Source organism: Brachionichthys hirsutus, chromosome 24 (genome assembly GCF_040956055.1).
Source record: "Brachionichthys hirsutus isolate HB-005 chromosome 24, CSIRO-AGI_Bhir_v1, whole genome shotgun sequence".
Classification (NCBI taxonomy): domain Eukaryota; kingdom Metazoa; phylum Chordata; class Actinopteri; order Lophiiformes; family Brachionichthyidae; genus Brachionichthys; species Brachionichthys hirsutus.
Window position 1 is genome coordinate 3,916,994 of NC_090920.1, and position 23,478 is coordinate 3,940,471.

At 47.8% G+C, this 23,478-nt stretch overlaps 1 protein-coding gene across 2 annotated transcripts; it reads left to right on the forward strand.

Moving 5' to 3' along the window:
* Positions 1-733: 733 nt before the first annotated feature.
* appa (amyloid beta (A4) precursor protein a) lies at positions 734-21,833 on the forward strand. Of its 2 annotated transcripts, XM_068756423.1 has the most exons (17): positions 734-826; positions 12,054-12,221; positions 14,441-14,570; positions 14,654-14,766; positions 14,851-15,041; positions 15,273-15,547; positions 15,916-16,083; positions 16,822-16,955; positions 17,597-17,671; positions 17,750-17,908; positions 17,981-18,109; positions 18,184-18,283; positions 18,640-18,834; positions 18,923-18,976; positions 19,234-19,325; positions 20,298-20,444; positions 20,542-21,833. In XM_068756423.1, exons 1-17 carry the CDS (start codon positions 767-769, stop codon positions 20,641-20,643), a joined length of 2,292 nt encoding a protein of 763 aa, XP_068612524.1. In that variant the 5' UTR covers positions 734-766; the 3' UTR covers positions 20,644-21,833. The 2 variants fall into 2 exon arrangements, with proteins under 2 accessions (XP_068612524.1, XP_068612523.1); XM_068756422.1 differs by having other exon boundaries at positions 17,597-17,908.
* Positions 21,834-23,478: the final 1,645 nt, after the last annotated feature.

A 23,478-nucleotide genomic window follows, 5' to 3' on the forward strand; every position in this document is an offset into this window, starting at 1 on the left:
TTATGCAGGACTAATTTTAAAAAACCTCCATTTATGTAATTGATTGTGGTAGACGCTGAAGATTAAAGCCGTTTTCAAACCATGCCAAGTCTGAACCTGCCATGCGCACACAAAGACTTGAATATAATGGCGCTGACAGCTTAAGAGAACCGGGTTGCTTGTAATGAACAGGGTGTTTTTTTATTGCCTTACTTGAAGCCGTGCGAGTTGAGCTGTTCTGTCGGATGTTCGTTTGAACCAAAGTGGATTCTCTTTGAAATGGAAAAGATGTTTGCCTTTGTGATATTAATGAAGATCGTGAACAATGCGTTATTTGAACTATAGTGGCGGGTAACTGAACCCGAGCGTGCTGTGACTGATCCCTGTGATGGATGGCTGTGAATGGCAGGTGGGATTTATCTGTATTGTTAATGTCGGTAAATCATTTGAAGTGGTTGCTTTATTTTCTATGATCGGTGATTAAAATGAGGCGTTTGTAAAGTATGAACAATTATTCTGTCAGCAGTTCTTCATGATTTATTTGTGTGTAGGCCGATATCGTGTGTGTGTGTGTGCGTGCGTAAGTAAATACAGAATAATATATGCGCGCGTGCGAGCGCCGCTCCGACGTGGTCACGTGATCTGGCGCTGAGCAGCTGTGCAGCTTCGGTATCGCTCGCCATCAGACAACAGGAGCTACCGGCGCAGGAACACGGTCTCTCGCGTCTCCAGCTTTAAGCCTTCCGGTGAAACTCGACCTGTAGGAGCGGCGTGACGGTGAACCGACATGGGGGACCGGGTGGCGCTACTGCTGCTGGCCTTAGCGGCTTCGGCTTCGGCTGCCGAGGTAAGAAAACGCGTTTTTTTTGTGTGAGAATTTAAGCATTTTCCACCATTCCGTTGTCTCGGCTGGGCAAAGCTAGCTAGAGTTAGCTACAACTTGACCGGAAGGGTAGTAGGAGGACCTTCAGAATTAAAGGTAGGAATTTGTTTATTCGATGAGTTTTTGCGTATTCTGAATTTATCGGAGTTATTTAATTTTAAAAAGTCCGTGTGGATGTTTAATTGAGCGAAAATTAAAATTGTTCGAACACAAATATAAACGGTGTTTTGTCCAAAACGTTACGTTGAAGGTTGCAACCGGAAGTCTTCCTAAAAATCAAGTTGTCTTGACTTTATTGTGAATAGTTAAATAATACTAAATCAGGGGCAACAAACTAATACGTACATCACATGAGGGTTAATTACTATTAAGAATGTTGTTACTAACGTTCCGTTTGTAACTAATACTCTCAGAATCCAGAGTTTGTCTAAAAACGAACAGAAATCTCGCTTTTCGACGTTCCGTGCTCCCGTCTACCGGACAAAGTCTCCTTTTCGGGCTGTGATTTTTGATTTATCGGGCCTGCCTGACAATGGACAGACTGTCCGACGCCCGTAATCTCAAGCTGTATCCAAGTTTTTCCTTCCGGTATATTTAAAACGAAGGAGAAACTTGCTTTTTCGTTAAATCCCAACAAGTTTGATTCACCTACAAATGCCTCGCCACCCGTAAAAATGTCGTCAACATGGCGTTGTAACGCGTTTAGTCACTCGCCATTAAAGCCGATTCGATTTTCGATCTGGAATAAACGAAAAACGTCATGAATAATTTTCCATATCCTCAGGGCAGGGTTTTTTTTAAGGGAGTGGGCGTGTTTTGGGAATGACAATAAGTCAATATGCAATTTAATTTCCGTGTTATGAAGATGTGACGTCGCGATCCGGTCCGAGCCGTGAAAATGGTCGTTTATCTCCCGAACGCAGTCTGAACGCTGTCGCTCATATTCCCGTCAGATGGGAGAGGAGAGGAGAGGAGAGGAGAGAGTGGAAGTAAGATGGCGGCGGTGCACTGCAGCATTTAGCAAGGGTCGGAGGACTGGGAAGCAGAAAGGAGCTCGTCTGTTCGCATCTACGCTGGAGTTTGCTGTAATATTGATGAATAGAAATAGGAGGTATATTTAAATACCTCAAAAGAGGAGCTCGTTGCACGCAGTCGCTGCTCAGCGATTTCAAACGTCTATGGATGAAAATATCCACATTTCCTTATATTCCTGCCAGACGGTAGTTCCCCTACTGAGGGCTGCAGAATAATTGGTAGGAAGTGGAAGTGAAATAGTCCTTCAGGGGGGTCTGATCATCTATTTAAATGAGGCGTTCAGCCGCTGCCGTGACTCTAGGCCACATTTTTTAAATTCTTTCTGCCTCCTTGCGATGGAAACGACAGATTCCTGTAATTGTTTCAGACGGGACCTGCAATATGGAGCTGCTGCAGGTCTATCTGAACGTCTCTGCTACAGTTACCGCTTGTGTGCGTGATAAAGGTTTTACTTGTCCAGGGTCGATTGCTTTTATGCCCCCCCCCCCCCCCTCTGAGTCAGAGATGTGGCGGCTGACCACAGTTTCCTTCAGGTAGCCTGTAATCAGAGCACTCGGAATGGACGGCGAGCAGCTCGTCGAGCAAAGGAGGTGAATATTTCAGTAAGATTAAATAAGATATAAAATGAGATGTGAGTTTTTGATGTTCGTAGGGTTTGTTTGCCACCCCAAGGACTGCAACACAAGCACACGCACACACACACGCACACACACACACACGCACACACATCCACATGGCTCTAGAAGCTGCTTTTCCTTACGGAGCGTGGAAGTTGGATGCCAGCCGTTGTGTTTTTGTAAATCCTTGGGAAATGGCTCTTGGATGGGTGTGGACAGTCTGTCTGTGTGCGTACTGCAGTCTTTGGGCCCGGGGCGGCCCAGCCCCATCCTCTTATTAGTAGTTCCTTTAATTCCATTACGTCTGTTGGCACTGCCGATGCCTCTCCTGCTGCAGTTTGTTTGAGCAGGAAGGCCACACGGCGTTAATGAATCTACGCTTTTATTGTAAACACTTTCGCCTGTCTTGTTGCCAAATTTCTCTCATCCAAGCAAAATGCATCTCTCACGCTGGATTCAGGTCATCTGAAGCTAATCCCGGTGTTAACTCTTTGCTTTCTCGAGCTCTGGATTTTGTTTTATTTGCTGATCATTTTTACTGTCCTGATGAAAAGAAGCCTTTGCTCTGATTGTGACTGTCCCCAAAAACTAGATGGATTAAAATCTTTTCAAATCACAGAGCTGAAATGAACGGCCCTGATAATGTTTGCGGGACTGAACATTCGGCGAAGCCGCTTCATTCCAAGCTGCCATCCTGGATCTCTTCCCTGTCCTCCTGGGTCGGTGTGACCGATGGATCAAAGGTGCTGGACAGCGGTTGATGTTGTTCTCATTGTGAGACAAGAAAGGAGGTTTTTTTGTGCTTATTATTCCTTTATTTCCAGCCGGTGCTACAAAAAGAGGGCTGTAAAAATTCCTCACTCAAACGGCACACATTGTCCAGCCCAGTTGTGTCAACAGCAACAATGACGCCGAAGCTCTCCAAATTAATGTTCCCCCCGTACCTACCCCCCCCCCCCCCCCTCTGTCTGTCCCGGAGAAAAGAATTCCTGACCTTTGGATACTGTTGTTTCTGCTGTCATAGCCCCTGGAAACGGTGGCGACGGCGATGTTCTTGCTAAACAGCTACCTCCTCTACGAAGTCGTGGTTGTGATGATTAACAATTCTGAATATTGAGTGTCTGATGCACCACACTCAGTTTAAGGGCAAAATGTTTGAGGCTATTTTGGCAAATGGCTTAGACATTAATCTGGGTGAGAACATTTCTGATTCTTAAGCATTTGGCTTCGCGTGAAAACAGTCTCAACCAATGCCAGCCCACCATGTGACTTTCAGACAGCACGCTGGTGGTGTTGTACCAGGAGGTGATGCAATATACAACATGAAAACTTCAACCTTGGCTTCTGTGCACATTTGTTCTTTGGAAGATCAATTTAATTGACAGGGCTGAAACAAAGGCAGGAATCCAGCATGTTCACAAAATGTTACGACTGTCTGATTAGAAGTCAGTCCTTTAAAAAGCATCTTCCTCACCCTCTTCCTGACGGCCGAATAATTAGCTCTAATAGGTCAAACTCGTGCGCATCGGCAGCTTTATTGCCTGGCAGTCTTCAGGGAACACGGCATTCTCCCTTCCCACCAGGCAGCACTATTCATCACCATCGCGGCATTATTTCCATCAGTAAATATCAGCAGTGCGCCGCGAAGACGCGCTTCTCACTGAGTAAGCAGCCGTCGGTACAGAGTCTGAGTACCGGGCGGAGAAACGCGTTGCTCCTCAATTAGACAATGCTTCCAGAGGAAGATGAAGACACGGCAGTCTTAAGTGTTCCGCTTGAGGGTGTGCCGTGTGTGTGTGTGTGTGTGTGTGAGACTGACCATCCTCCTGACCCGATGCGGCCCAGCATGTCTTAATCTGAGCAAAGCCAATTCAGTCAAATTTTTAATCAAGGATTGGTCCGGGCGTTAGCGGCAGCATCGGCGCCTGATGGCTGAGCTGGTCAGCAAGTCAGAGCGGCGTGTACGTTCACGCCCATGTGAGGCCGGATAGTGCTGCAGCCAGTGTGTTCAATCCGCGTGTGTGTTTGACATCCGTACATTACGACTCAGATTCCCGGCGCTCCGATGTGTCTGACTTGATGCTGCAGCAGGTCCGTGTTCCAGATCCCAGACCGGACCGGTGTAATGAGCTAAAGCAGCTCTGTTATGAGAGATGAGACCAGCAGAGAGTTTTACTCCGCCCCCGTATTTATTTAGTGTCGAGGCTGATGCAGCACAGCAGCAGGTGAAATATTCGATATCTCTGTCCTGAAAAGCAGGCGGTGAGTGTCTGACCCTTCCGGGCTCCCATCCTGTCAATAAAAAGGCTCAACACCTGAAAGGGATTTATTGATCAAACTAATTCAAATGCCATCTGTCACTCTCGTTAAAAATAGCCAGATCTGAACAGAGATTGTATTTAACTTTTATAACTTTGACATTGTCATTCTCATGCTTTGAATTAAGAGGAAGATTTCGTTCCGTCTGCAAACGCAGTTCAAACACAGCAAGTACCGACATGTGCCAGATTCTGTCGATGTTCCAGAACTAAAGGTCAGGAAGCTTTCAGATGGTGCAGGAATAGAGAGAAGACCTCGAGCTTGTGCGAGTATTAGAAGAAGAATGTGATTTGGATTAAGTATTTACTTGGTTTTGTATGAAATGAAGACACACATTCTATTTATGCGTGTCATCCCAGAAGTCTAATAGAGGATTAGGGTCTCTTAAAAAAATAGAACTCTGATTCAAGTTGGAATTCTGAGAGTACAAGAATGATAATTCTGACTTTATTCTCTTTTTTTTTTTTTTTATATATGAATATTTACTTATATTCACATATTTATACCCATGTTTTTCTTGCAAGTGTGCCCAAATGTGTAGAAGTGTTCACTCTAAGTGGAAATGGACTCATTTCCTCTTTTACTTCTCACATCTTTATTTTAAATCTTTTCAGCACTTCCTTTTTATTTAATATGCGCAGAGCACTCCTTTTACTCCAGCAGAGGTTGGACTTTTTATTTCAAATACATGATCAACGATGAAGTGTTTCTATTTCATGTCCTCATGTCAACACACTAGACCCAAGAGGGTCGTTGTTTTTGAAAGCCATATTCCTCCTTTTACAGGAGTGATCTCATCTCTCTCCTCTCCTCCCAGTCTCCCTACGCCGGCTTGGGTGTTCGGGGTTGCCATAGCGCCGGAATCTTCCCGAGAGCCTGGTGCCAGAACTATAATTAGGCTTCTGTATGTTATTCCGATCATACGTCTCACCATTCCATACAACTTCTCCTACCTCCCCCCCCCCCCCCATCAGAGTGATCTTTCTCAAAGTGCTTTTCATCGGGAATGCTGTGTCATCAATACGCCGTGCTTCTGATGTGCCGCAGACTCGGAATGAGATTCACAGTTCAGAGGGTTTTCGAGGCGACTGCCGCTACGGATCGGGCAACAAATCATCAATTGCCAATGGGGAGTGTGAAATTGGAACGCGTTTAAAGTGCCAAGTTGTGTGTGTGTGAGGGTGGGTGGGTGTAAGTCAGAGGAGTGGGAAGGAGGTTTGCGTCAGGAAATGGACCGGTATTTGTGACCGCCCTACTGTTCCAGGATCCGTTTCCTATTTGGTCTCCAGGACGGAGGCGTGCTTCCTGCGATTGTGCAGTAAACGGGAGTGAAGCAGAACTCGCCCTGTGTGTGCGTGTGTGTGTTTCTGTTTATCTCTTTGCTAGTATTAATTATAACAATGTAATTTCCAATTCGAACTTTTCATATTTAGTCTGGCTATTTATTTCAATGGAGTGTCTGGAGGTCGTAACTTTGAAGATTTCACAGATCCAGATTTAATTGATTTTCATCACCAGCTGTTAACCATTGTTCAGTTTGTACACCTATTTTTTCTTCTTTTTGGGGGGGGCCAAAGACCAGGCCTTTGATCTGAACCTTGGCTGCAATTTTTGTCTAGATCAAACTGAAAAGCCAGGAAGTCCAGTCCAAACACGGTGGTTGTGAAAGGACCCATAGCCTCTTTTGAAATCTGGGGCAATGTGCTCCATCCATCCAAATCCAGCATGTCATTACTATTAGGGAATTAAATGGTCGAGTAAAGCACACTTGTATGGATCCAATCAAGGGCCAGGCGAGTCTCATGGTCTTAAAAAAAAGGTTATGTGCTACTTTGCAAAGTGGACAGTCAAGTTCAAAGCAGCACCATCATTTTTAGGTTGATGAGTTTCCTCAATCTGCTGTCGTAGGAAGCACAAACACTTCAGTGTGTTTTGTGTCCCGAGCCGAATACCAGTTCAGCCAGTTTCCACTTTCAGTTACTAAACAAGCTGGTAATTGGACTGGTTTAGACTCCGCGCTACACGATATCCTGCAATGCACACCAGACATCCTCCCTTATATACGCTATCCCTTCTGTAAACCCCGATGGTGAAATGCCCTCTCCCAGGTGACTCGGATAACGATGTTGTTGGCGTGTGTAGCAAGCAGATCCTCGGGGTTGCGAGCTGCTCCGCATCCATGGTGATTATAGCAAAGAAAACCGGGAGTCTCTCCATCACCGCTAAGCCAATTACTGGACAGAAGTCAAAAACGTCTTTTCTGCATACTCCTAATCAGATTTGAGGCTGATTTGTCTGAGATGCTAATTCCTGGCTAACGCTCATCCCCCAAGAGGGAGTATAATGACGTTGGGTGTAAAGGAAAATAATAGCTCGCATTAACCTACATTTTCCTGAGGGTTCTGTGGAAACTTTGAAAGATGAGGACTTGTGGGACGAGATACGGAGGGGGGGGTCAAACAAGGTACGGCATGTTTACGTGATCTTTTTATTCCCAACAAATAAGCTAATCGATATTCCTCCTAGACTGACTCAGACTTAAGAAATGTCCAAATAACCTGATTCACTTTGCTACTCAAAATGTTGACCGAGCTGATCCAGGACCCGCACGCCCGTGTTGCTCCTCCCTGTCACCTCCCCAGTCTTATCGAACCCAGATTCCCACAGTAAATACCCGTCGGACAACAATGCTCTGACGATCGATCGATTAGTTATCTACATGTACTTTTGTATATCTGAGCGGTTGTTTAGGGTCTCAAACACCCACCAGTTGGCAGTTTGTTGGGTGTGGTAGGGCCTGCCCCCCCCCCCCCCCCAAAAAAGCTCATCTTCGCCTAAGATGTCTGCTTACGATGTGCACCACAGAGAGTTGGAGCTCTTGAAACACATTTGACTCTCCAGGGAGTCTCCCCCTGGTGTGAGAACTGATCTAACGCAGCCCCCCCCCGCCATTACCCCACCTCCACCACCACCACCACCACTTCATCCAACTCCCCGCGGCAGGCCTGGCCCACTCAGATAAGACTGTACAATTAATAGCCCCACAGGAGCAGTTCCTGTGGGGACACTTCAAAGATTTGGGGGGGGGGGGGGGCGCGCCCACATGAATACATTAAACTCTATCTGTGTGTGTGTGTGTGATGCAATATATCTATATTCTGCCCCCCCAACTGTTTGCTTCTGACGTTTTCCTGTTATATATATTTTTACGCTCATCACAGCAGCCGTTGTGCCGACCGTCGGCGTGTTTGTTCACACGTATCGGTACGTTTTATGCAAGCCTGTTAACGCAGCGACTTTGAGACGGTAATGGTCGGCAATTTACATCCCGCGGAAGAAGATGTATGGCGTCTTTCGCAGTGCCATGAATTTGAATAAATCAATAAGCTTCGGGTCCTTTGAGAATGAAGGGGCAGAAGCTCAAACTGGAAACCGGTTTTTCTGGGTGAATGTTTTGAGTTGGAAGCTAATTAGCTTTTTCCAGTAAAAAGAAGTCCGTGCAGAGACAATCAACGTTTGTAAGGGATTATTTGTCAGGTTAATTTTATTTATGCAGCACAATTCAAGAGTCATTCATTGTTTCTTTCCATGTCATATATCCATATTCATGCTCCTTTCGTTCTGCCAACCAAAGATATTCAGCTCACTGTTAAATAAGAGAAAGTCAAAGTAGAAAATAATCAAATCAGCAGCTGGACAGGAATAATTAGCATTCATGAAATATTAGCATGTTTTCTGCTGATCAACTGATCCGCTTGCTGTTCAGTTGTTTAAATTATACCAGAGTAATCCCTCGAGGTTGAGCGTCTATGAGAAGGAAACATCTCGGGTTTGGGTGGAGGCGATCTGGGTTGTGGCTTAAAGCCGTGGAAATGGGTCACCTGTTTGTCACGAGTATCACGATCATGCGCTGGTTTTTGTCATAAACCTCCTCGTGTTAGCAAACCAGTCTATCAAATTACCTTCCCCCAAGACGATGCTTGAATCGCTTCACAGCTCCAAACTATGTTGTTCCATTTCATTACTCGATTGGCGGTTTGTAATTTTTCTTTCTGTCATTCGGGATGAGACGAATTCCATTCATGCTCGCGGTATGATGGGGATGTTCAAAAGCATCGTTGCATTCCAAACTTGAACGACTTGGACACTCGATAGTTCAAGTTTGGGAGTCTGTTCTCGTTCTTTTCGTTCTTGTAACTCCTTTCTCACTTTTATCAAACTCTGGAGGTATTTCTTTCGCTAGCGTGATTAATCGAAGCAGCCGGGAGCTGGAAAACATTTTTGATGGATCACTACTTTAGTTGCATGACTTGTCATTTCTGCCGGGGGCAGAATTAGCACACCAAGCAAGACGCCACTCGGCTTTCTGCTGACTTTAATTTGACTATCTTCTCGGGGTCAATCTCTTATAGCATCAGCATCCTTTCCCTTGGCTTCGTCCTCGGTGTTCCAACGATGGCTATCACGCTAGATTGAGACCGATGGGGGATGTTTGTCCTGACCGGGCTGCCGTCCTAATCCTCAGTGCCCAGATTACTGCTGCAGAATCACCGGCTGGCAGACTAGCAGAGCTGAGATGGGATAAAGACGGAGGGATCCTGGGGGGTCTTCTGTAAAATGCATTTGTCGTCTGCTGATGTTTCTCATCCGTCAGTCTGACTTTCTTTCAGTCCATCTGTTTCTCACTCGGGGTGGATTCCAGCTTCCCTGAGCTGCCACAAGAAAACAAATCAAAAACCTTTCAAGCTTCCTGTCATTATCTTTTCTTTATGAGAAACATAAATGCTCATTTTATGCAATCCTTTATTTCTCTTGTTGTTGGAAGATTTAGAGCCGACGTGAATGTGGCGAATATTTGTATGCCAGGAGAATTTCAGTACCGGGTATTGGACTTATTTTTATTTTTTTTACTACCTCTTTCTAGATTAAGCCTTGTCTGATTTCCTTCAGCCTCTTTCTCCGTCCATCCCCTCGTCCTTTCTGTCTCACACGGCGCTGACCTATCGAAGCCTGAAGGCTTATAGTCTGATTCATCTGTTCTCCAATTTCTCTTTCTCTCTTGCCATTGTGATTATTGTTCTTCCTCACTTTCTCCTCCCGTCCCGGCCTTCGCCGTCATCCCCGGACTGATTTATAAGCTTGCAGGAATGACTTGGCCTACCCCCACCTTCTCTTCCTCCACCAGACAGAGCAATGGGGGATAGCAAATGGGTGGAAACGGAGGAGTGATTGGAGAGGCTATGATTTACTAGCCGAAGGGGGATGGCACAAAGAATTTGAATGCCAGCGTGCAGTTTGGACAGATTTTCCTACCTGTGCCTCCAGCAAAGAAGAAAGTTTATCTCTCGTTATAAAGCAACAGGGAGACGCCCCAGAGGAGGCGCATTTGGTCAGGATGACGCCGGGCATCCAGGAAGTGGGGCATTTAAAAGATGATTTGAAACCGTTAGCCTTGGGTTTTACTATTAATGGAAAGGTTGGGATTTGATTCATGCCCTGTTAGCGCTGCTTGCTCACAGATGGTAGAACCAAGCTAAACGGCCCCATGTGGTGCAGATGGCCCGGGGTCATGCCTTATAGCCACCGGTGTCAAGTTGCCATGTGTTGAAGCTGAGGAGCTTCTGCAGGACTTTGTCAGTCTGTGCACGAGGGATTTACTCATTTCCGTGCTGCTGCAGCTCGCGGCTCATCACGCTGTGTGAGGGGATGTGAACTTTGCATTACTGACCCATCGGACCAGGTTACGACGACCTGTGCGTGTTTTCTTGGCACGTACCTCCACAATTCACAAAGAAAAAGAAATTGCGTGACCGTTTGGCCGACTGTTCCTTCGGGGTTTCCCCAGCGCCGTTTCTCAAGTCGAGGGTTTCATGTTAGAAAAGAGAACGTCACAACTACTAGCGGACCTGATTCATGTCCAAATAAACCAGTGTCTACTAATGGATTCAGTGGAATCAGTTCATGAGCAAACTTTAAACATGAGTTCGCTCATTTTGGAATAAAATTGTAAGCTTTTAAATTGCACGATCAAATTGGAAATAGAAAAGAAACTGGATTTATACAGTCGACAAGACTGCAGATGATAAATGCTAGTCATTGTGTATAAATACTTCATACTGAAAGCTGATAAACCGGAGAGGTGTTCAATCAATTCAAAGATTTGGGCTTTCAGTTTTACATGTATCCAAATTGACGTCCTCCACCAGCTCTCCTCCTATTAGAGAACTTTAGCCCCTGGCTGTTCGGAGAAAATCACGTCTGGAGGACAAAAATATGTGATCCATCTCACAGAACAACATTTGTTTGCCTGCCAAGGCCTTCAAAACCATTAACGAGATTAGGGAGCACACAATGGCAGCAGTCGTGTGCCCCCCCCCACTGTTTCCTCTTTTTCCCCCACTCCCATTCCCATTTTGTTCTAGCTCATTTGCCGGTACAATACAGACATTCAGCAGTTTGTCTGCGTCTCCTCCTTATGTAGGAAGACAGCAGCGCACGCACACACACAGAGGAGCAACCCAACACACAGGAGCGTAAATTAACACCAAAATTAATACATTCGTGCCGGAGGCGAACTCTCTCGTTCTCCTACACGTGCACACTTTCCATGCCTTCAACACCCCCTGCTGTTGTGATGTGCGGCGCTAACGCAGAGAAATTAACAGAGGTTATATAAGCACAATCCTGTCCTGGAAGCACTCTTTAAACTTTCATGGCAGCGCAGATGTGCCCGGCTCCCGCGGACGGCGTCGCAAAGCCGGTTAGTTTCTGTGAACGCCGTAAACGGCGGCGCATTGAACTGCCCCCGGGCCTTTCTGTTTGAGCCAGTTCATTCTTCAGGAGCTATTGTTTTTTTATTTTCCTCGTTTGGCTAACTCCTAATAGCAAATATGAACCGATGCATCAGGCGTGATGACCAGCATTGCCATGGTTACGAGTGTGATTTTAATGAATAGAGAGTTCAAATCAAAAGGTTGATGAAATTAGGAGAGAGTCTCGCATCACGTCTCTGGCTCTCGTCCGATTCTTTCCATCCTCTCTCCGAACTCATCCCTCTCCTCTCCTCTCATCTCACTTTTCATCTAATGCTGCCCCCCCCCCCCCCCCCCTCTAAGTGATCAAATGTAATTACATCCATCGAGCATTTTTTAGCAGAAATACGCAAGGTGTTTTAACAGGAATACTATATCTCATTAAACCCACTCTGTCTCCTCTCCTAGGTGCCCACAGACGTTTCTGTGGGTCTCCTGGCCGAGCCCCAGGTGGCCATGTTTTGCGGTAAACTCAACATGCACATCAATGCTCAGAGTGGCAAGTGGGAGCCGGACCCCTCCAGTACCAAGACCTGCATTGGTACCAAGGAGGGCATCCTCCAGTACTGCCAGGAGGTAAAGTATTCCAAGTGTGTAGGCGTTAAACCCAACACAAGCTACACATTATACAGTCAAATAAATCCACCTTTTATTCCTGCAGTATTCTCTTTATTGCATGTAAATTAAATCTGCCTGAAGGGGTGTAGAAATTATGGGTTATATAAGATACAATAGACTTTCCGTTTCAGCACATTGACAGAAATAAGTAGTGAAGGTGAGAAATAAATAAGATGTTTATGAAATTAGACAACAATCTAAACCATAAAAGGACATTTGGAGACAAAAGTACAAATTAAATTAAAATGGCAGCAGTGATTTGGTGTGACATAATATAGTGTTGAGGCACAATTTGGAAAATGGGACACTTCCTAAGCATTTGGATATGAAGTCAAACACCAGTAGATCACATTTTACTGCCAGGTGTCAGCCCTGACTCGGCATCCGCTGCCATTGAGCCCATGAATGGGAGTGAAGCGCCTCCAGAATCAATCAGAATCAGGACGACTGATTATTTCACACAGCAGTCACTCATGTCTTCAGTTTGAGATTAAAATCAGACAGAATGGCAGCAGCACGCTTAAAGAAAATGTTTCTCTCCACTGACATGATTGGGAGCTTTTCATTTGTTCATTCATCTTATGAGACGATTATTAATTGTTGTTAAAAATAATTTTGAATAAGATATTTGTAATATAAGTGTAGTCACAGTTTGATAATGCAACCGTACCTTAAGAAGAATAGCAGCGGTAAACCAGTGATTGTGTTCTTCAGTGATTAGTTTGTCATTTCCTCTGACTGTTATTACCGAGTTTATTTTGTCCTAGATGAGCAGTAGGCCTGGTGATACATTTTGTGATATTTTTTCAGTGGGATAATCAACGTTTTCTCCATTAGGGTGACGCACTCAGACAAATGAGTGTTTTTATTATCGGGCAGGTAGCAGCGAAGCCGCTCAATTTAACAAGCAACCAGACTGGATTGTCTGATTTAGTCGTTTTGGAGAAGATTATCTTTTAGGTTTGGCAAAATTGGCTGAAAACAAGTTTCCGTGCTGTTAAGGTTCTAAGCCAATAAAACACTGTGTGTGTGTGTGTGTGTGTGTGTGTGTGTGCTGGTTTTAGAGGGCACAGAAAAGTGAGTGGGTTTGGCACTGCAAACAGATTTTTATTTACCAGCGTTCCCAATTTGTCAGGACGACGTGGTGCCAGAACTCCGCTCAGTAAACAAGCTGCTTAATCCGGGATTTGTTTTGGCAGCTTGGCGAAAACCAAAGACCGAAACAACAGTGACCTCATTGTTTGACCAAGGAGAACCGACTCTGAGCTCGTTCACTCCTCACTCGTCATGAGTCCGATAAGAGGAAGTGATGCATATGTAGAGTTCTCAAATAACAGCTCAGCCTATCTTTCCATTGTTGGCACTGATAACAAACCCAGTGATGCCAAACAACCTGTACCTGCTTTACGGCTAGCACCGTTCTTCATCCGTCAGAGAGCTCCTAGAATCTAATAGAAATAGACATGAGAACTGGAAGCGGCAAAAAGCATTTTAAAGACTCTGCAGTCTCTTTTCAGAAATCAAAGAAAAAAGGTTTTGTGTTATCATCTTCTCTCGCTGTGAAGAGGCACGTGACCGTCGACTCACGGATGAGAGGCGAGCTAATGTAACATCGTTCGGGGAGGATGTTTGCATCCTTCAATGTCAAACGCATTAGCCTCCGTCACAAGCAGACGCACAGTGGCTGTACAGAAAATACAGTTCCAGTATAAAATGGCTCCCAACAAAGTGTCTGGATCATCTTGAGTCACGATTTTATTGTGTTCGAAAGAAAAACTTGCTGACTCACCCAAAAATGTTCTTCCTGGTAAGAGTGAAAATGTGTGTTTTGCTTTTGGCTAAACTCACTAACTAACTTCTAGCATTAAAAAAAGAAGTTAGAGGTTTCTCCAACTTGAGGATTGAAGAAGAGCCAATCTGAAAAATGTGAGTCTCGTGAGAAACCAAGAATTTGAGAGAGAGATGAGGGAAGGGAGGGAAAACCCCAGAGGAGGCGGCATGAAGAAGAAATTGGGGGAACGTTGGGAGAGGGATGACGCCGCCGATTGGGAATGTTATGCAGAGGCAGATGTTGGGCATGGCTGAGAGGAACATGGAAGCGAACACAGCGGAGGCTGCAGAAATGGAAAGTTTGAACTCTGAGGAAAACTGGCTCAGGCTGGCGTTCGTGTGTGCAGGTGTATCCAGAGCTGCAGATTACCAATGTGGTGGAAGCAAACCAGCCAGTCAGCATCCAGAACTGGTGCAAGAAGGGGCGCAAGCAGTGCCGCAGCCACGTGCACATTGTGGTGCCTTACCGCTGCCTGGGTGAGTCGCCTGGCGGCGCTCGCCGATTCCTAGAAGCTGCCCTTCACGGGTGGGCGCTAAAGTGAATGTTGTCTTCGGTGCAGTCGGGGAATTCGTGAGCGACGCCCTGCTCGTTCCCGACAAGTGCAAGTTCCTGCACCAGGAGCGCATGAACCAGTGCGAGAGCCACCTGCACTGGCACACCGTCGCCAAGGAGGTGAGGGAGCGGCTCACCACCGCTCTGTCCATGTCCAGAGTGTCCGTGTCTCTGCAAAGACCGTTGCTTTCTGTCTCCCTGCAGTCCTGCGGGGACCGCGCCATGAATCTCCATGACTACGGGATGCTGTTGCCGTGTGGCATCGACCGCTTCAGAGGCGTGGAGTTCGTCTGCTGTCCAGCGGAGGCAGAACGTGACACCAACAGCGCCGAGCAGGACGCTGATGATTCTGACGTGTGGTGGGGCGGAGCAGAGACGGACTACTCTGATAACAGGTGCGCAAACACACACACACACACACGCACACACACACACGCACACACACACACACAAAGCGTAATACCTCGGCACACGCAGAAGCTGCTTCCCTACCTCCTCATTTCATCCCTCTTTCCCATTCCCCTCTCCACCCCCCAACTGCTCTTCTTTCTGCCATATGTGTCTTCACCCCATCCATCCCATACCTTCGTTCCCCCCCCCCCTCTACATCACTTCCTCCCTCTCAGTATGGTGCGGGAGCCAGAGCCAGTGGAGCAGCAAGAGGAAGCCAGGCCATCTGTGGTAGAAGAGGAGGAGGTGGCCGAAGACGATGAGGAAGAGGAGGAGGAGGAGGACATGCTGGACAATGACCAGGACGGAGACGGAGAGGAGGATGAAGAACTGGCGGAGGAGGAAGAAGATGACGATGACATTGTCGACGACGGCTATGAGCCTGCTACCAATGTTGCCATGACGACCACCACCACCACCACCACTGAGTCCGTGGAAGAGGTAGTCAGAGGTGAGGAACGCCTGTGATGAGTTTCGGTTCTTCTTCCATTCAGTCTGAGGGCATCTGGAGGAACCGGATTAGTACGTCCCAAATACGTGTTCTCTGCGCGTCTGCGCTTTGCTGAACACGAGTCCGTTCCTCACCGGTCATCTTCCAGATTGTGCTCGTTTGTCGTCACAGAGCTTTCATTCGCTACGACCCATTGAGACCAGAATTGGTTGTTGCGGCTTAATTCTTTTCATGTCATGGTTAAATTGCACTCAGATTAAATTCAGAGTAGCATTATTAACGTCTCGCTCTGTTTTATAACGTTAGATAATAAAGGTGAACGCGACGGGCGAGATAAAGTTGTGACGAGTACGTGTGTGTCCTCCAAGATGTGTGCTGGGCCGAAGCGGAGACCGGCCCGTGTCGGGCCATGCTGCCCCGCTGGTTCTTTGACCGCCGTGAGGGCCGCTGTGTTCGGTTTATCTACGGCGGCTGCGGAGGCAACAGGAATAACTTTGAGTCGGAGGCGTACTGCCTGTCTGTCTGCAGCAGCGTCAGTAAGTCCGTCCGGCGGAAGCCCTCTGGTGTTCTGGTCGTCTCTCACCGATCCAGCCTGCGCTAAAGCTTCTTGCTTCTCTTCTCTTCTCGACTCGTCTGCTCCAGTCTTGCTAACCTTTATTCACCGTGTCCGTGATTCTAATCGAACCAGTTTGCACCTGGCAGGCTTTTCCTTTCTTACTTTACCCGCCTGTCTCACCATTCCTTTCTCTCAGACGGGCTCATCAGTGTTTCTCACAGCGTCCTGGCTCATATAGCACTCCGTCACGCATGTGCAGATAGTAGATCGCCGATTTGTGATTCGTTTTCATGGGGAGTTTGCCTCAGAGGCCGAATAACTCTTTACATTGCCATGGTTACGATAAAATAATCATTTTTTTAATCCCCCTGAGTGGAAAGTGAGGCGTGGCAGATGAACAAGGACTGTCCTGTGGCGCATGTGCAGTAACGACGGCTAAGTTCTGTGATTACAGTCATTTCATGGGCATCAGAACTACGGGAATAAGGGCTGTAGAACCATCCAGGCAGGAATCCTCCCCTTGCTGCACGTTATTCCCTCCACTTCCTCGAGGAAATCAATGCTTCTGTTTCTCTTCTTCAAAAGAGGGACGCGCTGGTTTGCTTACCTTCTGGTCCCGCTCTAACCTTAATAACCCAGCTTGCTTTCCCGGTCCGTGTAATAGCTGCTGCGCCTTCTTCTCACGCCGCCGCTGCCTCTCCACCTCTGCCCCACGCAGTACCCACGGCCACGCCCAGCTCCCCGGACACAGTGGATCACTACCTGGAGACGCCCGCCGACGAAAACGAACATGCCCACTTCCAGAAGGCCAAAGAGAGCCTGGAGGCCAAGCACCGCGAGAAGATGTCCCAGGTAATGACGGAGAGACAAAGAGAGGGAAAGAGGAGGGACTAAAAGTCCAAACGCGTGAAGGAGTAATGTCAGCTCCGAGGGAGGAACACAGAGCAGCACAGCAGGGCTTCCCTGAAATAAAAGCAGAGGGAGAAGAGGTACGTTTGATAATCCTTCCTGGTTGAGCTGACCAAGCCAATTAAATTCTAATTGCATTCTTGAATTAAGCTGCAAGAAAGCCAGATGGTCTGCAGAAATGTTCCAGATGTTCCCAAAGCTCCAGACAGGAACACGAACGATGTCGTGACTCGTTTGTTGCTTTTGTTTCTTTGCTTGGCTACATGCACGCAGTCCTCCGACCTCACGGGCGCTGTGAGGACACGGCACAGAAATCACCATCTTGGCTGGAGGGGAAGGAAGTGATGTCACAGATGTAGAATAAAAAAGGGGAGGCGAAGCCGTTTCCATCGTGCTGCACTCTGGCCGAGTGTAAAACCCTGAAGCAGGAACTCCTGCAATATCTGAACGAAGTGTTCACACACGCGCCTCCAGCACAGATGTTAGCACAGATGTTCACTTTATTCAGACAGCTGTGAAAAGATCAGATCCACTTAAGCGGTAAAACCCTTCTGGAGACTCTCTCCCTCCTTTCCTTGTGCCAGGTGATGAGGGAGTGGGAAGAGGCCGAGAGGGAAGCGAAGAATCTCCCCCGCACCGACAAGAAGGCTGTGATCCAGGTGAGACGCGGACGCACCCGACGGGAACCGCCGGGCGCCTGCGGACACCGACGGGTTGCCGTTTCTTTTTGTGCGCAGCGTTTCCAGGAGCGGGTGGAGGCGCTGGAGCAGGAGGCGGCCAACGAGCGGCAGCAGCTGGTGGAGACCCACATGGCACGCGTGGAGGCTTTGCTCAACGACCGGCGCCGCCTCGCTCTGGAGAGCTACCTGACGGCGCTCCAGCAGGACCCGCCCAGGGTACGGTTGTTCTCCGGATGACCGACGGGCCTCGTCGGGCTCCCGTTTGATTTTGGACTGGTCTTTTTGCAGCCTCGCCACGTCTTCAGCCTGCTGAAGAAGTACTTACGCACCGAGCAGAAGGACCGGCAGCACACGCTCAAGCACTTTGAACACGTCCGCATGGTGGATCCCAAGAAAGCTGCTCAGATCAGACCTCAGGTAGCAGCGGAGGGGGGGGGGGGGGGGGCGCTCACCTTCATGGCTTCACGATGCCGTCTCACTTGTGCTCAAAGGTGCTGACTCACCTGCGCGTCATTGAGGAGCGGATGAACCAGTCCCTGGGTCTCCTCTACAAGGTTCCTGGAGTGGCCGACGACATCCAGGACCAAGTCGGTGGGTTAACATGACCATGAGCTGCACCTAAAGGGTTTTCATGCTGGGGGGGGGAGACGAGAGGAGACGAGAGGAGACGCCGTCCTGGTTGGGCTGCTTGAAACGGAGAGACTGAATGCTCAAAACGCCGGCCCCCCCGGCCCCGGATTCAGCTTTTTGTCGTTGTTGTTGTTCCCTCCTGTTCTCTGGTGCCTCATTTTCAGGGTTTCTGTTGGTTTTTAGTTTTATTAGTCGCCTGCATCACGCAGCCAAAACACGCCACGAGGAAGAGAAGCAGCGACGGTGGAAGCCATTCCTCCTCCTCCTCCCCCTCCTCCTCCTCCTCTGACCTGCCTTCCCTCCTCGTGTCCATCCAGAGCTCCTCCAGCGGGAGCAGGCGGAGATGGCCCAGCAGCTGGCCAACCTGCAGACGGACGTGAGGATGAGCTACGGCAACGACGCCTTGATGCCCGACCAGGAGGTGGGAGACGGCCAGAGCGACACCCTGGGCCTGGGGGGGGTCGGCTTCATCCACCCCGAGAGCTTCAACCAGCCCAACACTGAGAACCAGGGTACTTCCTGGAGCCTGTTCTCCAGTTTGATCCCTTTGGAGTTGAAAGAACCAGCATCCATAAAGTCCTTCTCTCTCTCTCTCTCTAGTTGAGCCTGTGGACTCTCGCCCAAGTCTCGACAGAGGCGTTCCCACACGGCCAGGTTCGTGCTGCTGTCCCAGCCTTGTTGGGTGTTTATGTGTTGCTGTTTTTCTGTCGGCCTGCCCCCTTTGACCTTTTGAGAGGTTAGTCCTGCAGCTGCTGTCGTGCTTCTGCTGTACACGCTGCGTCCAGCGCGGTTCTGTCCGTCCGGTTTAAGGGACTGACTGTGATCCGCTTCGGTAACAGAACTGCGTGAGGAAGAGGAAGCAGCAGAGCGCCACCATCCATAATAGATGCTACTTTTCCTTCCCTTGTCAGTGGCTGGAATGAAGATGGAGGCTATTCCCGAGATGCGGATGGAGACGGAGGACAGACAGAGCACCGAATATGAGGTTCACCACCAGAAACTGGTAAACGCACAACCGGAGGCAGCGGAGCGCGTTTAGGGTTCACAAACACACACAAGGAGATGCTTTAACTCGACACACACACACACAGATCGGGTTAAAGTCTTGACTCTGCTCCAAGGTTGTCACCATGGAGACGAGCGTGACAATGCGTGCGTCACACTGAACGTCTCTGTCCTCTGGCTCGGTGTTATCTGCCTGGTCAGCCACAGGTTTCTGTTCTCACCAGGAGGAGGCTGTGACCCAGTTCTGCATTCATCCGTTAATCTCATTCAATACTGTAATACTGGCACAAAAACCTGCACCCACCCTCATAAAGCCCAAATCCACCGCCTTGTTCCTCTCACCTCAAGGCTTTAATCCCTTAATCCGCGTTTTTTAGTACGCGTCACATTTCTTGCAGCCTAGATGCGTAGAAACCTCCTTAACTGGACTCCTCCGTTTGATATTCTCCGTAACCCCGGTCGGGTTTCTGCAGGATTATTCTGCAGGAGTCGAGTTGAGTTTCTGTTAGTTATCTGCAGTTTGGTGCTCGTGTTGACGCTGGCGAGGGTTCGGGCCACGGCTGGAGTTGTTTTCCTGCCTTCAGAAGAGGCTTCTTATTTATTTTCATCCTTAATTCCAGCAGCGTAATAATCTGTGCAGAGAGGCTGAAGCCTTCATCTGCTGGGATTTTAATTTTTTCTTCTTTGTGTGAATCGCATGAACAAATTAAAATCATCATGGGTTCTGTTCCCTCACGGCATAACGCTGCTCTAGAGTCGGTTGTCTTCTGCTTGAAACATTAAAAAAAGTCATTTAAATCAGTAAATAGAAACTCCTTCAAACACTGCAATAAAAGAAAAAGCATCTGAGCGCAGTTAGCATCACTGCGTTGCTTAGCAACCCGATAACCGCTCTCTCGCCGCGTTTGATCCGTCAATCAGGCCGTGATTGGTTGTTTCCACGCCACTGTCTGTCCTTCACCTCCCACAGGTCTTCTTCGCAGAGGACGTGGGCTCCAACAAGGGCGCCATCATTGGCCTGATGGTCGGAGGCGTCGTCATAGCAACCGTGATCGTCATCACCTTGGTGATGCTGAGAAAGAAGCAGTACACGTCCATCCACCACGGAGTCATCGAGGTGAGGAGCGGCCCACCTGTGTGTGGCTCAAGCTGTTTACTTGTGTATGTGTAGATATATAACACCCCCCCCCCCCCCCCCCCTGGCTGTCCTCCAGGTGGACGCTGCCGTCACCCCCGAGGAGCGCCACCTGTCGAAGATGCAGCAGAACGGTTACGAGAACCCGACCTACAAGTTCTTTGAGCAGATGCAGAACTGAGGAGAATGTCCCACGCACGCACACACACACACACACACACACTCATCCAGCCCCCCCCCCCCCCCTCCCAGAGGCATCGTGGCTGGAACGCTCTCTCTCGACCACACAAGGCGGCTGTAGCCAGAGTTTAGTTTTATTTCGTGCCTGGGCGGACGCCGCGGCCGACTTTGCACAAAGTTTGTTCACTTTATTGGAGCGGGACGCCTTTAATTAAAGAACGGCGTTTTCAGGTGGCTCCGTCTGCGCCTGCTGATGGAGCGGCGAAGGCCCCGCCCAGTGCAGCGAAACAAACCCATTCTTTCGGGGGAGAAGCGTGCGCTCTCCAAACTGATCCAGGGCCAGCATACGTCTGTGTTACCGGCTCGGGGTGGTTTTAGTCACGCTGGCACACCTGACCTCGGATCAGTCGGTCAGCGCAAGCGACCCTGGGCTTCATTTACAACAATTCACAGTCATTCAAAAGATTTAAAGTAAGAACTCAACATTTGGTCATATTCATTCATTCATATCGTACTATTTGTGTTTATTAAATGAAATAAACTCAAATCGAGCAGGATTTTGTAAAGGAAGCCCGTCTACAGCACGACTGCACTCTACATTCTACACTGGAGAACAAGAGCGCCCCCCCCCCCTCCATCCCTCGCTCCTCTTTCTTTTGTGAATTCTGACGACAGCTGGGCTGTGCCAAGTCACACAAGGCCCTAAAGGATACCTGGAGATGCTGGTGATAATGAATATGCTGACTGTAGTAATCACGTATTCAGAATGAGCTGTTTTTATTTTTTGGAGTTTATCCTTTTTGGTTTCCAGTTTTATTTTTCAAAAAAGGAAACAAAAAAAGGCGAAAAAAAAGGCAGCCAATGTAAAGTCCTTTTTTTAAAGTGCGTGTAATGTTACTGAAGTAATACGGAAGTCTTAGCTGTTCCTGTGTAGTGCATGAAAACAAGACCTTATTGCTGCTTTCTCTCTCTCTATCCTTTCTCACATATAGATTGTCATTCTAGCAGGATTGTACATTTAGTATCTTCTCGTGGTCATGTGACTTCAACGATGATGAAAAATATATTTAAATCTAGATGAAAAGGCTTCGCTTTCATATGTAAAAAGAAATTTGTGATTTTCGCATTTCAGCGTGTTCCACATTTCTTGAGTTTATTTTCTCCTGAGGCTGCAGGAGGGGGGCGGGGGGGGGGGGGGGGTCTTCATTTCCATTTGAGTGTTATTCTCGTTGAATGAAGTGTGTTGTGTTAAACATCCGTACACATAGTGGCTCAGACGTCCTTCATTTTCATTTTGCCATTATTGTTGAGTCTTTTGTCGAGGGCATGGCGTGGTGAAGGTTTTGGTGGGGGGGGGGAGAGAGGAAAGCAGGCGGAATCCGGTGCAGGGTTGGGATGATGTCTGCCCGTATGCATCTTGTCATTTTCCGTCTGGTGTTTCGTCCAGTTGTGAACCGACGCCATCTGTTTTTAGGATTTGTGATGATTCCGCTGTCTTCTGATAGAACAGGTGGAGTGCCGACGGGAGGAGGAGGAGGAGGAAGGAGGGCGGGTGAGGTAAAGGGGAAATGACTTGCGGTTCCGGATGGATAACCAGCCGTGCTGTATGGATTTCCTCCTACCCTCCATCCTTCGTCTTCTTTCTCCTCAGGCATGCTGCTCACCTCGCTGCCGTCGAAGCACACTTGACTCCTCGGAGGAAGAGCGCTGTAGTCTGTAAAAAGATGAGGTGTTCATCGAGAGAATGGGAGGCGGGGTTTAAAATGTGAGCCTGAGGTTTCAATTCAAGCAAGGCAAGGGTTCCCCTTTCATCTTTATTCAGTCATCATCTCAACAGTACAACAAAAGAGACGCAGCGTGACCTCTGACGCTGTTATTTTATGTAATGAAGAGGAAGATCTGTGGGAACGTTCGCGTGGAGGCTGCAGTGGGTGGTTTTCAGAGTGCTCATTAGGAGCCCAGCAGGGGGCGGTAGAGTAGAAGAGGAAGCAGGATTTCTTTCTTTTTCTGTGGATTATATCTTGGTTTTGTTTTCCACTGTGTAATATTGTGCCGGCCATTTGCATTGACTGGGAAAACGCTTTCTACACTGTATTCCATAATAAAGTTTTGAATGTACATACAGAGGTTACATCTTTGTGGTTTTTACTCCGACATAGTCGGTAACTACGAAAACTGATGTAAAGTTGGACGCAGTTCGGTGTACAAGAGCTTCCGGTTACAATTTTCGACGGGAAGACGACGTGATCGTGTCCCAGCCAAAATTGGATAAAAAATTCTGTAAACAACGCAGTGTTAAAAATGAGCATTTAGCACTACTGTAGCTCCTCTAACTGAGACTATTGCTCCGTTTGCATTTAAATAAACACAAACGCTGTAAGTACATCCTCTTGAGACGAACACAATGAACGTTGTAGCCCGTTATCTGTCAAACTCTTCTATGGCAAACCCAGCACAACAAAGTCATTTCACAAAAGGAGTCAATAATATAATATAATATAAGAGCCACTTTTAGCTTCGGCTTGGATACAATGACGTAGGAGTCCCGAAAGTCATAACCGGAAGCTATCGTACATCTAACTGCGTCTAACTTTACATCAATGTTTTTGTAGTTACCGACTATGTCCACAGGAGGGCAGCACGGTTACAGATCACACAATAACGAGTTTGACAGATAACGGGCTCCGACGTTCAACGTTACCATTGTGTTTGTCTTAAGACGTTGTACTTAAAGCTTTTGTGTTTATTTAAATGCATAGAGCGACGTTTTATTACTGTTGTAGTTACTCACTTTGGCCACAAGAGGGAAGCTAAGTTTTTTACTGATCAGAAGCCT